Source organism: Miscanthus floridulus, chromosome 2 (genome assembly GCF_019320115.1).
Source record: "Miscanthus floridulus cultivar M001 chromosome 2, ASM1932011v1, whole genome shotgun sequence".
Lineage (NCBI taxonomy): Eukaryota > Viridiplantae > Streptophyta > Magnoliopsida > Poales > Poaceae > Miscanthus > Miscanthus floridulus.
In genome coordinates, this window is record NC_089581.1 from 172,496,877 (window position 1) to 172,514,114 (window position 17,238).

At 44.8% G+C, this 17,238-nt stretch overlaps 1 protein-coding gene across 1 annotated transcript; it reads left to right on the forward strand.

Moving 5' to 3' along the window:
- Positions 1-8,691: 8,691 nt before the first annotated feature.
- Positions 8,692-13,624, forward strand: LOC136540687 (TSL-kinase interacting protein 1-like). The gene is made up of 14 exons (XM_066532699.1): positions 8,692-8,866; positions 9,018-9,097; positions 9,199-9,281; positions 9,382-9,429; positions 9,667-9,776; positions 10,413-10,497; positions 10,593-10,866; positions 11,040-11,216; positions 11,340-11,443; positions 11,742-11,980; positions 12,071-12,383; positions 12,482-12,880; positions 12,976-13,113; positions 13,197-13,624. Exons 2-14 carry the CDS (start codon positions 9,034-9,036, stop codon positions 13,371-13,373), a joined length of 2,211 nt encoding a protein of 736 aa, XP_066388796.1. The 5' UTR covers positions 8,692-8,866; positions 9,018-9,033; the 3' UTR covers positions 13,374-13,624.
- The last annotated feature ends 3,614 nt before the right edge of the window (positions 13,625-17,238 follow it).

Sequence of the window (17,238 nt, forward strand, 5' to 3'; positions counted from 1 at the left end):
GAGCGCGGCAGTAGAGCACGGCACGTTCTGACCTAACTCTCGAACCAAGTCCCGACAAGTGGTGCTGGAGAGAAAAGCCTGGACGATCTCTGAGTCGCCGACGCTGGGCAACTCGGTGCACTGTTTGGAGAAGCGCCGGATGAAGTCTCGAAGAGACTCGTCTGGCTTCTGGCGATAGCTCTTAAGATCCTAGGAGTTCCCAAGGTGCACGTATGTGCCCTAGAAGTTCCTGATGAAGACCCTAACCAAGTCGCGCCAGTCGTGGATTTACGAGGGAGGAAGGTGCTCGAGCCAGGCTCACGCTGAGTCTGACAAGAGCAAGGGGAGGTTGCGGATGATGAGCAGGTCATCGTCTATGCCACCTAGCTGGCAGGCCAGGCGGTAATCGGCAAGCCAGAGTTCAGGGTTGGTCTCGCCGCTGTACTTCGCGAGATTGGCTGGTTGCCGAAACCGGGCGTGGAAAAGAGCAGCACGGATGGCCCTGCTGAAGACCCGAGGGCCTGGCGGTTCAGGGGAAGGACTACGGTCCTCCCCGCTGTCGTAGCGATCACCTCGGTGTGGGTGGTAGCCCCGAGCGGGCCCCTCGTTGTCATGGCATCGTCGCCTGCTGACCACCTCATGGTCTCCCTGTACCTCGCGTCGATTGCCGAGGCGGTCTAGAAGCACGGGGACCCTGTGGGCTATCGGCGCTCGGTCGGGCTCAGGATGAGCCAGGGCTTCCCTGTCCTGCCGAGGCGGTGCCGTGGGCAGGTTTGAGGCACCCCCGTGCCGTCGGGAGGCGGAACTCTCGGCCTGCTGAACCGCGGCGGTCTCTAGGAGATCCCAGAGCTTGCCGCAGACCCACCACCCCTCCATGGTAGAAGGCTCGGGCATTGCGTGGACCAGCATTGCCACAACCGTGACATTCTGGCTAGCGCGATTGAAGACTGGGGGTTGCTCACTCCCTTCATCGTCATAGATGCGGTGATGCACATCGCGGGCCCTCCGTCGAGCTCCTCCGCCTTCGCCGCGACCTCGCTGTTCTTGTTCGAGAGAGTCTCGAAGCTGCTGCAGAAGGAGTTGGTCTTGTTTGACCTTGGCCTGGAGCTCACGGAGCTGTTCTAGGTCTAGGCGCTGAGGTCATGCAAGAGCGACGTTCTCATTTCGTGTGGCCAGTAGGACAGTGCGTGGAGGTGTGGCGGCGCTCGCACCTGGGTGAAGCGGGGAACGGCTACCTACCGCCTTGTCCTCTTTGCCCGCCCTTGGCATCCCGAGCCCGATGTGAAAACACTCGCGAGTGGGGGTTGTAGGTGCCTTCGTCGTTGGAGTCAGAGTAGCCGAGGCAGTAGTCGCTTGCGGCCAAAAACTGGCACAAAAGCCCTAGGGTCGTGGAGTCCGGAGAAATCCACTCTGGGCCATGACTCGTCCTCATCTGAGGAGTCGGCGTGGGTGCTCAGGTCGAGAGCAAAGCACTGGCGGCGTTCCGAGGGATCCTCATGAGCGGCAGTGTAAGCGTAGGCATAAGAGGCGGCGGCATTTCTCAACCCAAAGGGGTATGGGGATGGTGCCGTCGCCAGATTCTGCTCCGTCGGGGTCGGTTCTTCAGGGAGTGGTGGAGCGAAGCTTGACGACTGGGCATCGCCGTGTGCCACCGGCGATTTTCCTTTGTCCAAGCTCAGGCTAGACAGGTCCCCAACTAGGGACCCTGTGCCGATAGCTGATCGTAGGATATCGGCGGGGAGTGGCGTGCCGCCCTAGATTCGCGTAGCATCGGGGTGGCCTTGCTCGCGTCGTGCCTGGCGAGCACGGCGAGAGCGGCTGCCCGGGCGCCGCCTGCGCCTAGGCTGCCGGTGCGTAACTTCATCATCGGACAGTGGGGCTCGAGGAGTGAGGAGTACCATGTCGTACTCATGCCCTAGAGACATGAACTCTAGGCTCCCAAACCAGACCACGGTGCTGAGACGCAATGGTCGTACGGGGTATGCCATCCGGAACTTGTTGGGATGATGAAACTAACACGCAGAGGCCCCTACCTGGCGCGCCAACTATCGGTGTTTCGGACCGGGGGGTCCTCAACCAACCAGTGAATTTGTTCTGCGTGCTTCCAATTCCGGATGGTGATGCAAAGAGACATAAGGTTTATACTGGTTCAGGCAATCGAGGCCCTACGTCCAGTCTGAGAGGTCGATCTTGTATTTCTTGCACCGAAGTATTCGTAGTAAAGGGTTACAAGCTAGGGGAGAGAGGGAACTAGTCCTAGGTATCGGCAAAGTGTCATGTGGACCGTCTGAGACGTTGCTCTTCAGCGGTCGGGATGTGTGTGTGTGTGTATTACTAGGTGTTCTCCTCTCTCTAAAATGGCCCAAGTCCTCTCCTTTTATAGCCTGAAGGGAGGACAAGGACGGTACATGAGCTAACTATACGGTGTCGTGTGAACAGAGGCGGCGTGCCCGGACCCTGTAGCTTGTTCCTGTGGCGGCGTGGTCGTCGGAGTGGTCCGTCCTTAGAGCACTGGGGCGGCATGGTCGTCCCATCCGATCCTGTGCGTCGTGGGAGCCCTGAGACTGCCTCGGAGTGGGTGCGGCGGTGAACGTGCAAACCACTGTGGACGGATTGTGCGTAAGGCCGAGACTTGGTCGGTGCCGAGGCTGCACCACAGTGGAGGGGTCTCGATAGGCGCGAACCCCAAGATAGCTGAGACCTTGGTGTACAGTGCCGAGGCCTCGAGTGGGCGGCTGATCGTGGGCACAGCGTTAGGACACAGTGGCTGGTAATCCCCGCCGTACCCTGTCCCAACCGGTATGGCGCTGATTGTGGACACAGCGTTAGGACACAGTGGCCGGTAATCCCTGCCGTGCCCTGTCCCGGCCGATGTGGCGCTGATGCAATCTCAAGTCCCGTCAGTTATTCCGTGGCGTTGAGCCATCATCTGGCTGAGATTGTGGGAGTGGTTGAAGCATTAATGAGACATGACGCGCTGTCGGGAGGGTCGGTCGAGGCGGGGGGCGATGGACTGCGGGCGAGCCGGCCTCGAGCGACACGGAGAATGAGGCCTCAAGCGAGACGGAGAATGAGGCCTCGAGCGAGACAGAGAATGAGGCCTGGCGCGAGACGGAGATCGGACTCCTTGCCGAGGCATGCAGCGAGAGGCCTCGCGCGATACGGAGAATGCGCCCCCTGCCGAGGCCTTTCGTAGAGAGCCTCGTGCGAGGCGGAGTTCATGTCAGGATGCCGAGACCTCCTGCTCGAGGCTCGAGGTGAGGAGGAGGAGGGCCCAGTGGGCTCGGTCGTGGCGGGTGAGGGGCCCACGGCTTACCTTCTGACTTTATTTTTTATGGGACTTTAGCGACCTTTTTGATTGTTCGCTCGGGGTACCCCGTTCTAAGGTACCCGACAGCTTTGAAGGAAACAAATCGATCACCTGAGACCACATGCATGAAAGAAAACAATCATGCGGTGCCCCTCTCTCGCTCGGCATTGTTCATAATTTGAAGGGTATTAAATTTAGGCTGGGTGCATAGTAGGCCACCTAGCTTTATTCTTGCAACTTCTACCTCTTTATGTGTTAGTCTTTGTCAATGGTATAATTTATTCACAAAGCTCAAGCAAGATAATTGGCAAAGATCAAGCAAGACGACTCAATGAGGTTGGTCATTACGTTTAGTGTTTCCAGCATGCAGACCTAAAATTAAAAAGTGGCTGCTTCTTTAGAACATCAGTGGTGCCAAATAAAAGATGTGCAGGTTATACATGGTAAGACTGGTGAATCTTCTGCAATTTCTTAAACGAATATTCCCACCATTAGTATATAGATCCATTCCCCGCGTATATTATATGCTCCCATTAGCATATAATATAAAAGTATTATTGTGTTTATAATGACTTTCAGTTGACTACTCCTATTAGCATATATTTTCTCCGCCCTGAAATATAAGTCGTTATGGTATGTATGCAGGTCAAACTTTCTCAACTTTGACTAGATTTATAAAAAATGCGTGCAACATTTATATCTTCAAATAAGTTTATTATAAAAATATATTCAATGGTCTATGTAATGATACTAAATATGTATTATAAATATTAATATTCTTTTATATATAATTGGTCGAAGTTAAAAAAGTTGACTTATCAGAAAGCAAGAATAAATTCTATCTTGGGACAGAGGGAGTATATGAAAGCAGTGTTGAAAATATTTTAACAATCAAGTTCGTTTTTGTATGATTGGTAAGCTTAGATATCATAATGGTATCAAAAATTTCGACTCTCATGGATGAGTGCAAAGCATCTAAATCCTACAGCATACACAAATAATAATCTTAAAGTTACGATTTTTTTAAAGAGTGGACAATAAATACCATCTTACACGTTCTGACATTAGAGTATATATGTGCAGGCACATAGACATGGTGGTGCAAGTGAGCAGCCAGTAGGAGTCGAGAGTTAGGGAATGTTTTGATCCTAAGACTAAACTTTAGTCTCTATCACATTGAATTTTTAGATATCAATTAGGAGGACTAAATATGAGCTAATTATAAACATAATTACATAAGTTGTGGCTAATTCGCTTGCTAGCGCCGTGTACAGGATGGTATGCAGATGTGGTGGAACTTATTCGTGAATTTATTGGCGCACGAAAGAAATGGATATCGAAAATCTCTTCCTGCCGGTATAAAAAATGATCTTAGCCGCATCACGGAAAGATCTACACAGTAGAGTTTGTGAGCCTGCGACGCCACGCTCTATGTGACTATGTAAATTTCACGAACTTAGCTTTTTAGATTAAATATCACTTTAACGTCGGTCATATACTTTTACAGTATTGTTATCTTATCGTGCGATCCATGTGTTTTTAGTACAAATGTTTTGCTGTCCCGTAGCAACGCATGGGCATGAATCTATTTGTATATATACTCGAACATGTGTGTACATGGTTATATAGAGATGCAGCGGAACTTATTCATAGATTTATTGACGCACGAAAGAAATAGATATCGTAGAATTCTTTTTGCCGATATAAAATATTATCTTAGTTGTATCACGAAAAAGTCTATACAATAGAGTTTGTGAGCCTGCAACATCGTGCTCTCTGTGACTGTGTTAATTTCATGAACTTTGCTTTTTGAATTAAATGCCACTTTGATATCAGTATTTAATTTAACAGTATTGTTATCTTATCGTGTGATCCGTATGTTTTTAGTATACAAAATTTAATTATTCCGTAGCAACGCAAGAACACGCTACCTAGCAATATAATATGGCAGAAGATTACAGAAAAGCTAAACAGTGCTCAATGGTCTGTGGACGCGATCGTGACACACGGACACGGCTGCATCCTGGAGTACCTGCGTTGCAATCGTCGCGCGCCGTTCACCCCCCACGGCGCAAAGGTGGGCTGCTGACAGCACAGCAAAACTATAGGTACGCACGGTGTGTACTTGTGATGGGAAGCAAGCAAGCAGCTAGGGTCGTTTGTTCCTCTCCTTTCCGACATCTCCTATTCGTTGCCAACAGCCATCCCTGTGCGGCTTGTGCGGTTACAGGGTAGGGACTCTGGGTGGAGACCCGCGGAGCGCATTTCCGCCGGCTTACCGCTGCGCTGATCGATCGGCGATCGCTGTGATGATGTGCCAGACTGCCAGCAGCTGATTCATCGGCTTTTTTGCCTCGCTAATCGCTGTCGTCATCGATCGCCCTGATGCATGCCCTGTTCCATGCTCGGCGACGCATGGATGCAATGGATAGTCTGTGGACAGCAACGAATTTTAAGGCTGAATCCGCCTGGGTGGTGGGCAAAATTTTCATACTTGAAGCTGTTAAAAACAAAACCCAATGCAGACAGTTTCTGCTACTTCTACTACTTTTCAGAAAAGGAAACAGAACATAGTGCATAGTACATCTGCTCATCTAAGGCACCGTTTGGATGCCAAAATTTTTGGCAAAGTGCTATTGTAGCATTTCGTTGTTATTTGATAAATAGTGTCCAATCATAATCTAATTAGGCTTAAAAGATCCGTCTCGTGGATTTCGTCTAAACTGTGTAATTAGTTTTATTTTTTATTTATATTTAATACTTCATGCATGCGTCTAAAGATTCGATATGACGGGGAATCTTGAAAATTTTTGCAAAATGGGGTGGAACTAAACTGGCCCTAATGCCAGGTTGTTTCGAGTTTAGATTAGCCAGCTAATGGTTTTTACGGCTGATAAATCTACTGATGTTGTTTTGTTGTGAGAAAAAAATACTATATTATGGCTGATAAGCCGAGCTGATAAGTTCAAGCGAACAAGCCAGACGTAGATGTTTCGCCTTTGTTCCGTCAGGCATCATCTTCCGCTGCTGCTATACACAAGAGCGCTCTGTTGAACATATCGATAGGCAACATGGATCAGAATTTTAGGTTTGTGAATCCGAATGTACCAAATTGCAACTTATCGTCGCCATGCTAACAAATAACGTGGCCATACATAAGAAAGAAGTTAGACCTTGTTTAGTTACAGGGTGTAAAATTTTGAGATATCACATCGGGTGTTGTATGGAGTGTTCGGATATTAATAAAAAAACAAATTATAGAATCTGTCAGTAAACCGCGAGACTAATTTATTAAGCATAATTAATCCATCATTAGCATATGTATTACCGTAGCATTTTATTGTCAAATCTTCGACTAATTAGGCTTAAAAGATTCGTCTCGCAAAGTAGTCGCAATATGTGCAATTAGTTATTTTTTAGTCTATATTTAATACTCCATGCATGTGTTCAGACATTTGATAGGATATGGTGTAAATTTTTTAGGAGGAACTAAACAAGGCCTTACTGGCTCCATGGCAGCAATTACAAGTGGGCTTTCTAGAGATGGTACAAAATCTTAAAAAGCATCTCCAACTTGCTTCTTGTTATGTTGTGCCACAGACGGTGTTCGTCTAAACGGTCTAAACGTCCGATTAAACGACCACTAAACGGTAAACTGTTTTGTTTAGGGATAAACGGAAATTAAACAGTTGACCGTTTAAACGGTCAAAAAACGGAAAAACGGTCTAAACGGTCTAAATGGAACGGAGATAAACGGTATTAAATGGACTAAACAGCTGTTTAAACGACTGTTTAAGCAAATCTAGTTCAGTTTTGTATGGATAAATTCGTATATTTAAGTTTATTATATTTATAAATATGTACATTTGATATGTTACATGCATAAATATCTATATTTGTTTTTTTCACATACATAAATATATATACATACCAAAATAATTGATTTTTACTCGGATAAATATGTATAAATGCTAAAATACTTGAATTTTTGCATGCACATATATATATTTAAAAGTACAAAACCGTGTAGACCGTTTAACTTCGTTTAAACACTGTATAAACAACCTAAACACTAAACGAAAGTTGACCGTGTAAAGACCGTTTACCGTTTAGGAAAATATTGGCCACAGCCAAACCATATACAACCTGTTCGCTGGTTCGATAAGTCGCTTGTGTTCGTTTATACGACTGATTTATTGTGAGAGAAAAATATTGTACCATAACTGATAAGGCCAGGCTGAAACCAACAAGCGAACGTGCTAATACAGTGACAAGACCAGCTTATGACAAGATGACATCCTCTCTCATCGGACCATTTGTCATCTCCCACAATCAGAATAATCCGACTTTAGAAGTTTTGTTTCAGAGGAACTTCAAAATGTAGAATCATGTGAGAGAAGTTCTGTGTATAAGAATATGTTGACACTAAAAAATGTCTCGACGTGGTTCGTAGGTATCTCCAACAAGTTACAAATGTCTTGGACATGTTGGAGATCAAATGGCGCAACAAAATAGTGAAGAAAACATGCGGAGAAGGAGGCGAGCCATCGGCCTAGCCGGCTCCCCCATTTAGTCGGCTTAGCTGACTGGTCCAGTCGGCTAAGCCGACTCCCCTGGTGCCGGACGAGCAGTAGTGCTCAAGACTGCAAAAACCTGCTAAGCCGACTCCAGGAGTCGGCTACTCCGCAAAAACCACCTAGCTAGATAGATCGACGAACAAATTGGCAGATAATTGCTCTAGGTCCTTCAGCTGGTTTTAGCGTATAATGCAACATCGACCGATTGACTCTGTCGTTGGCACGATAGAGAGCAGCCTCGGTGCCGCTGCGGGAGGGGAGAGAGGAGAAGGGAGGATCTAATTCTCAAGAGAAAAATAAATAGGAGAGATTAAATAAAAAATACAAGCCACGTTAGCATGCCACATCAGTGAGAAATGCTCACATGGCTAGTATAGACCTGCGGTGCACTGTCTAACAAGTTTAGAAAACAAAAATACATTTTCAAAGTTTATGGACCTATGTCACACATGCTTCTAAGTTCATATGCCGCCGATGCATTTAATCGTTGTGAAATTTGTTATATGTTCTTGTGAATTTGTGAAATGGCTTCTAGCTTCTATGAAAAAATATTCAACCTTGATAAAATATAAAAAGTTCTTTTTACTTATTTACAATTTACTATATACTCATAAATATCAATATTATTTCTGTTATTTAAAACAAATGGTGTACCAGCCAATCAGCCATTGATAGTGTCCCACGACGAGAAGACATATGAAGTCAACAAAAATAAAAAAAAATAAAAGGGAGAGAAAGAAAAATAAAGAAAACAGAAATTTAGAAAGAAATTGTGAAAAAGAAAACGTCCCAGAAGAAGGCCCATTCGGGTGTGTGCGTTTTTTTTTTTCTCGCTACCTAATGTGCGTTCCCCTTCCGTCCGCTGCATGACTGCATCCCTGCTCGTGCGTTCTGTCTGCCTCTCTCTCCCCCTCTCGATCTCCGACGACTGGTGGGCCGCCGCCATAAGCCAGGTGCTGAGGCAGTAGTTGGTTTCTTCCCGGCGACGAGCACCCACCAGGTACTCCCACCCCTTCTCTTCCCTTTCCTTCAAGCTGAGCAACGAAACCCTAACCTAAAGCTATTTAACCCATGTCCCTTTACTGGATCCGCCCCTGATTACAAGTTTATATATATGCCTAATAAATTCGATTTTTTTTTTTTTTTTGCAGAAGTTATTGGGTGTACATGTGTACACCCATGTCCTTCACTGGGTCCGCCCCTGAGCCTTCTGATCCCAACAAGAAACCTGGTTCGTTTTCGTGAACTATTTTTGTATTTTTTCTAGACTCCCTGTTTATGACAGTTCTGGGTTTTGCGTGATAGTTTTTGCTCCGTGTCTGATTTTCATAGCGAAAAAGCAGACTCGACAATGGGCTGCGTGGACACACCAAGAGGAGGAGAATTTCTTCAATGCACTGCGGCAAGTAGGAAAAGTAAGAGGCATAAATTCTGGATGCAATGCTCTTCTGCTATTTGCAATCTAAGTAGCACATAATAATCGATTGATGGATAATCCCGTATTGTTTCCGCCAGAACTTCGACAAGATTACACACCGTGTTCAGAGTAAAAACAAGGATCAGGTATTTATTTTTCAACCAAGATGTTCGGATACACATTAGGCCGTGGATTTTAGTTATGTATGAGTTGTCCTAAGGAGTTCCTGTTTCTATGATGATTAGAGTTTATATTTTATTATTTTACTATAAATATGTTTTATCTTTTTCTTGCAACATTAGCCTATCTTATTATATTAAAAGTTTAATTCTGTTGTATATGAATCTAATGTAAAAAGATTCAATGCTTTACGTGCCATACAGGTCAGGCATTACTATTACCGTCTTGTTCGACGCATGAAGAAGCTATTGGGTCCTAGGTTCTCACTTGATGCAAAAAACTCCAAGGATACCATTGCTGCTATGCTTCGCTGGTAATTGAATATATCTTATCATCTGTAAATTGCCTGAAAATATAGTTCATTGTTGATTTTATTTATACACCATAGGAGCAAAAACTAGTGGTTACTTTGTAATATTTTCTGAGTTCTCTCTTTGGCATATGATATTTATAGGAATTTGGACATCTTGTCTTTCTATTACAGATCATGATGGTAGATTGTAGCCATCTATGATATCTGAAGGCTCTGACTACCACTCATTATAGTTCCGTTATGTAGTGGATATCTTGTCATATTTATTGATCTGTTGTGGACCTTTCTACTGATTTTGACGTGATTGGCTTACTCTTGTGTTACATACACGAACTAAATTCAATTTCTTGTCGTTTAGCTTCATAATAATTGTGCAATGCTTCTGCATCATTTCTTTTAGATTAAGCCAACATCCATTTTGGCTGTGCATTCAATTTTTTTTTAAAAAATCCATTCCAAATTGTACATGAGGTTTCATCTCATACGGCTCCTCCCTTCTTTAGAGAACTCTTTTCTTAATAATTTGTGAAAACAGGTAACTTAGCTTTTGTAGAAAGCGAATAAATAATGACAATTTCATTTAAGGATGTGCTTGCTCGACTGCTGGCAGTTCAATATTAGCTGGTTTTGATGCAGGTGGTCTCTGCTTGAGAAATTTAGCTGCAGTGCATCAAAGCTGCATCTGAAGCCTCGGAGGTTCAAAACATTTGTAGAAGCATTGGTGAGTTGCGTTTTCCCCATGTTTTTTTTCTCACTATAAAATGTTGTCAGTTTGTTTCTTCTTTCTCATGCTATGTCTCTCCTTTTGTTTGCTAGGGAAAACAACTGCTAAAGGACAGAAATAAGTCCAGGAGAAAGCGTTCACGAGTGGATATGTGCCTACCTTGTCCATCTCCAATTATCAGCAAGGCTCCTGGAAATGAGACTCCTCCTGTAAAGTTCCTGTCAGTAGATGCTCAAAATGGTAGCAGAGTAGCATCTCCTAAAGGGACAATTTTCAAGCGGGTTGCTGAACCAATTTCTAACAAGTCAGGAACAACTAAAGGGGACCTCTCCGCCACAAGAACCGTGAAACAAAAAAGGAAGGCAGGTGTGCGCATCTTCTCTTTTCCTTTGTTATGACCTAGCCTTGCTTATTGTCACACAATCTGTGTGATTTGACTTTTGTTGAAATTGTTGATGATTAAAACTAGCATGTAGAGGATCTCTCTCATGGTGAACCTTTGTTGCATTAATGTGGATAGCTGGTGACCTGTGTTTTAGGTGGCGCTATTGCATCTACTGCATATAAAAAATGGGAGAGAGCGGCCATGGCTGGTGTTTCTTTAGTTGCTGATGCAGCTGAGGAGCTCGAGCGCAACACAATTAACCCAGGCATTTTATGTAATGTTGATGCAAGAACACTGACTTCACCATCAGACAGACTTTCTACTGCTGATGGTATGGCTTCTAGCAACTGGATTTTAGTTCTTGTATTTGCTGAACTTTGCTGAACACACTTGTTGAAGTTAACAGTAGCAGATACAGGTCTATTGTCCTGATGTTTTTATTCTGCATTTGCAGGCACCAGCACAAATCATATGAAGGAAGCAGATTCACAAGCACCTGTGAAGCTGAAGCTACAGTTATTTCCAATAAATGAAGCTACTCGGAAGGCATTGGAGAAGGTAAAGCATGGTTTCTTGCTACTAGCAAACTGCATATGAATCACAATTTCCCTCAGTCACTGTATTTTTAACATGTCAGTTGTTACTGGTGAATTATTGACCAAGCACTCAGGTTCTTGTTGTCAAATTCATGCATGTTATAGATGAAAGATGATGAATAGATAACTTGATTAGTGACCCTTTGCATTTTGCTCAAAAAAATTTTCTTTATATTTGGTTTGGGTCTGAGTTGTTCTGTTCAGTTCTCCAATCTTTGAGCAATTTGAACATCACATGGTGCTTTTTCTCCTCTTATCAGGATGACCATAATCCTCATCTAGAGCTCACATTAAGCTCTAGGAAGAAAATATCATCTGTGCTAGAACATCTAAACCGAAAATGGGGTAACTCAAACATCGCATCTGGAGAGCTTATTCTTTTTCCGTATTGTGCTAATCAAGAGGATTTGGCTACATATCAGAGGTGGACAACAAGAGATACTGTTGCAGTAGCTGATGTGTTTCTTTCTGTGAATAGCCCTTCTGTTTTCCGTTTAAGGTATATTATTTCTCTGATTGATAGAAAATCAACCTAATGGGTCACTTACATAATGATTGCTAATTGTTGTGTCAACATTTTGTTGTTAAGGTATGGTTGGTTTTCCCTTGTTGAGCTTGGAGCAGGAGTAAGTGAAATATCTTTAACCCATTTTGAGGATTGCATGATACCAGAAGTCATCCAAGTCAAATCGCCATCAGGAGATAAGGCTTGTGTGCAAAAGGATGGTACTTTGCTCAGTAATTGCACTCATGAGCAATATCCTTGTAGTTCAGTGTTATTGCATATGACACCATCTAGTACAGGCAAGAACTCTAAGCTTCCAGATCAGCCAGCTAATGTGCCCCCCTCTCAGTTTGGCAGCCAAAAGCAAGTGCAGGTTCCTGTAACCCAAGCTTTTGAGGTTATATTTTTTGTCTCTTGCATCCTTGTGACAACTAAATGTTTCTATGGGCGATCTTCCTTTCTCTTATTATAACTTAGTATGCATTTATACTTCAGGGTGATCAGGGAATGAATTGCGTGGCAATATCTGAAGTAGAGTGGGCAGACACCCTTACAGATATCAGTGTTGGGCACTTACTGACAGAAGCATCCAAAGGCCCTCATTTGGATTGCATAGGGACTAGTGTAAAGAATCCTTTGTTTCTTGAGAACCCATGCAGCTATGACTCGTTTGATGCTGCTGTTGCCCTTCATGCTTCTCGTTATCAAGCATCCGAGCAGCCAGCCCATGCTCCCCATTCAACTATATGGGGAGCAGAAGAAACATGTGATGAGTTCACCTTTAATTTGTCAGCCTCCAGGAAGCAAGAAGGCTCAAACACTCCTAGCAGCTCTCCTGATACTGACAATGAAGTTCATCCCTCAAATTTGGAAGGATTTCAAGGTTTTCTTCAGGTCTGCTGACATCTTTTGGGTTCTCCTAGAAGCAAAATAAGTTTATATGTTTTTGTTTTTGACCTTGTTTATTTATGTGTCTTCTCATTTATTAGGACTTGACTGGAGAGGATGATGCTGATAATCCTTATAACGATGATGCCAAAGACGAAGAGGAGTTGTGTGCTAAATCACCACCTCGAAATGATGAAACTAATGAGTTGAAGGATCAATCTTTAGCTGACATATATTGGGTACTTGAAGAAATCATAATGTTCTTTTGTACAGGCATTATCTTAGCTGAGCTTACCTTGTTTTTTTTTTCCTTTCTTGGCAGCCTGATTCACTCGGACCACTGGACTTGGACATACCGTCTGTGAGATATCAAGCCGATGACATGCTGATAGGGGACAGTCAAAATAGTTGGAACCGCCTGATGGCAAATAGCCTCGATGCATTTCGAAACCTGTCATTCTTCTCAGATAAGAATGACTCGATTCCATCGATCATGTAGAACTGGGTATGTTAGGGCTTCCACGATTTGCTGTGTTGGTTAGGAAGGAACCTCCAATGCTGCATTTCGCTCTAGAGGGAGCTTTATATTGTCCAAGTGAGCTGTTTGCTGCTGATACGAGTATCCAACAGATGCGGATTTGATGCATGCGTGAGGGGCTCGTGCTGTTGTAAGATAACATAACGGATGTGCTAACCTGTACTCCATGTAATTATGGTGTCCTTGTACATAAAGCACATACAAGCACTTGGATACAAGTAAAGCTTATGGGGTCGTGTATAAGATCAGTTTGCCTAATGGCCATCAAATGATTGCGCACTTCATTCTTCAGGTTTACATCTAATATGTCCACATGGGTTATCTAAGGGCAATCAGATCGGAGAATTGTGACAATTGAGGATTTCTGTGTAGTAGTTTTATTACTTTGACACGAAGGATTTCTGTAAGGGCTCAGCTCTGCCCTCGTCCTCGCCCCCGCCGCCGTTATCGCCGCGGCACGGCACGGTAGGGTCTAGCTGGAGCTCCACGGTTGGCGAGTTCTTGCTGCGCCAGCGGCCCTCCTTTCACCCCCTTCCCCGCCGTCACCATGGCTCCGCCATGATGCCTCCGTCCAACTGCCTTCTCTAGCCGCACTGCCCTGCTGCCGTGTTGTGTCCGTCTCCTCCAAAACTTCCTTCTAAGCCCCGTGTTGCGGCCGTCTCCTCCAAAACTTCCTTCTAAGCCCGACGGAGATGAAGAAGAAAAGAGGGAGAGCGTGGGAGCAAGAGATGTCGGAACCCTAACGCCGGCGAGGTACCCGTCTCCGACGTCGGCCGTGAGGGTGGGGTGGGGGAGGACTGGTGGGCTGGCCCCGTCATGCGGTCACGCTCAGGTCCCGTATTAGATTTTGCGATAAAAATGGAGAACTAAATAATAGGGCAAGAACATTTTTTAGCAGGGAAAAACAGGGGCAAGAACATATGTACGCCGTCTCACGTGTCTGGCTGAGGCCTGCAATACATGGGCCGAGAGTTCTTTTTTCTTTGTCGCAGAATGGTCAACTTTCGCGAAAGTTCGCTTTTCCTCCCTGAACTCCAAAACTGGGTAAAACACCTCCCTCAACTTTTAAAATCGTTCATGTTACCTCCTTGGCCCTGTTATAAGCAGTTTTGAAGGCGGTTTTGTCTTTTTCTTTTTTATTTATTTTGGCTGAATCTTCAAAAAGTCATAGTAAATCACAGAAAAATCATAAAATAGAAAATCTAATTTTGTTGGACTCCACATGAGTAGACCTACACAGTGAACATAGAATATGGTACGCTTTATGTCGATACAGGACCCACAGGATACCCCACAAAGGAGAGAGAAGATCTAGTCTAACTAGGATTCTTCCCTTGTAATCCTAGTAGTAGTACTATTCAGTAATCATACTAGGAACTCTCATTGTAAACCGACAAGGACTCTGGCCTCCTGACTATATAAAGGAGGGCAGGGCTCCTAGACAGAAAAAAGAACAACAATTGTACAACACAACACTTCACAATCAATCCAACGCAAAGGCTAACGCCGACTGGACGTAGGGTTATTACTCGATCCACGATCGATGGCCTGAACCAGGATAAATCGACTGTCTCTTACGTTCACCGTCGAGTTCCACATACGCTGAAGCCCAAACATACTGCCTCGGGTATCCCCGTGGCAGGCTATCGGTGGTAAAACATCGACAGCTGGCGCGCTAGGTAGGGGCTTTCGGCGAATTAGCATCCGAGAGCTCGATGGACATCAACAACATGATCTTCTCAACGGGATCCACTTTCATCTTCGGCTCATGGATCTACGAGGCGGACAACAATGGCAAGCTCCAAAGTCGTCTCCTCGAAGATTCGAAACATCATGAAGACGATTCTATTCCGACGACCACGACAGATCAAATCTCCAGAAGATTTGCGCAGCTCATAGTGTCTGATTCAACTCAGGTTCTACAGCTTTGTGCATCCGACTCGAATTCGAGCTCCGCATTCGAGTTGGAGTCTTATCCGAGTCCTTTCGGGAAACCGAGTTCTTTTCCGATGGGACTTAAGAACGCGGCCTTGACCTATCAAGAATACAACTCGGAGTATGCGCAGAATCCCTTCAAGAAGTCGGATCTTCCTCCACTTGGACTCCTAAACATGGCAACATCTTATCAGGGACAGTTCAAAAGATCTTTCAATCTAATGCTTGGGATACCACTGACAGGAGCCCAGGAGGGCCTCGTGCTAACGATAACATCGCAAGACTGTATCATCCACTGGCCAGGTTCCGTTCCTGAAGATAGCGGAACCCAACTAGTTGGCACAACAACAACTATTCTACCTTACCAAGAAGGAGACTCGATCTGCGACATCGAGGCATCTACTGAAGTCAATAGCAACTCTGATAGTATAAAAACTAACACCAATAACAGAGCGGCTCACGCACGAGAAGTACTCATGGTTCGACGTCCTCGGTCACCATTAAATCCCCCAGAAGCACCCGATGTCAGGTCATCAGATGAATCAGAATCCAACATATCACCCTTTGCCCAGGGCTACGATGGAGAAACCGAGAGTCAGAAACAAGCTAGAGAAAGGAAAAACAAGTTGAAGCAAGGGCGCCAACACCGTGCTAGGCAGCACAGGGAAGCATGGATCAGATACAAGTCAGATTTGGCTGAATACGACAGAAGAAAATCACAACAAGAAGTCGAAGAAAGACGCACGACGAATACGCCTTACGATAAGATTCGAGAAGCATTAGAAGAACTCAGGGCAACTTCACATCCCGGAGAGAAGTATGAACAGCTCTAGGACTTGCTCCGGTCGACGATCCCAAGAACGCATGAAGAGAGAGCCCGATCGAGACTACCCGCCAGAACAACAACCCACAGGCAAGAAGATCAAAATCAAAGGAAGTCCGCTTTCGAAAGACTTGGGCCAGGTGGAAGCCATAACGGAGAAAGTAGGAAGGAACATAATCAAGGCCACCAATTTGAACAACCAAGAAAGACCAGGAGTAGGGTGCCTATTCAGACAGCCTCGCAGAATTATTCCCATCAAAACAACAGTTGGCCAGAAGGAGGTGCCGAATCCGAATTCAAAGAAGCTGGAACACACGACAGATTCCCCTGCTTCGCGAACAGGCTCGCATCAGTACGTTTACCTCATAAGTTCAAACCGTCTAACCACTCCAAGTATGATGGCAAAACTGAACCAAGGCAATGGCTCAGAATATATTCATAATCAATTGAACTAGCCGGAAGAGACGATGATATCAAAACCCTATTCTTTCCCATGGCACTAGAAACTATGCCCCTCCAATGGTTCGATAAATTAAATCCAGGATCCATCAGAAATTGGGAGGACTTGCAAAGAGCTTTTTGTGAAAATTTTGCAGGAATCATTACACACCCAATCACTCATGTAGAACTAAAAGGACTCAAGCAAAAGGGAGGCAAAAGTCTCAGAAATTACTATCGACGATTCGGCGAACTACGAGCTCAAGTGCATGACATCACCGAACGAGAAGTAATTGAAGCTTTCTCTCACGGAATCATGGCTAGGTGGCAATTTCAAGACTTCTGTAAAGAAAAATCCGAGAAACAATGAAGAATTCAGACGAACAGTAGAAAAGATGATTACTGCAGAAGAAAAAAATACGAGAGAGGTTCCCGGATAGAAGCAACCAAGATAACCCGGATAAGCAAAATCATCGAAATAGCAGACATCAAGAAAGAAAACGTAGACCAGACAATACTGTAGCAATGGCCGACAAATCAAAGAAGTTTTCCAAACCCAGAAGATATGATGACATTGAAAACATACGTTGCCCATTGCACCCAAATGGGAGACACACCATCGGAAATTGC

Excerpts from the sequence above, each read along its gene's own strand:
- LOC136540687 (XM_066532699.1), top strand. The coding sequence starts at position 9,034 with ATGTGTACACCCATGTCCTTCACTGGGTCCGCCCCTGAGCCTTCTGAT. Across the intron at positions 9,777-10,412 it reads ATTGCTGCTATGCTTCGCTG|GTGGTCTCTGCTTGAGAAAT; the intron begins GTAATTGAATAT and ends GTTTTGATGCAG. Across the intron at positions 12,384-12,481 it reads CTGTAACCCAAGCTTTTGAG|GGTGATCAGGGAATGAATTG; the intron begins GTTATATTTTTT and ends TTTATACTTCAG.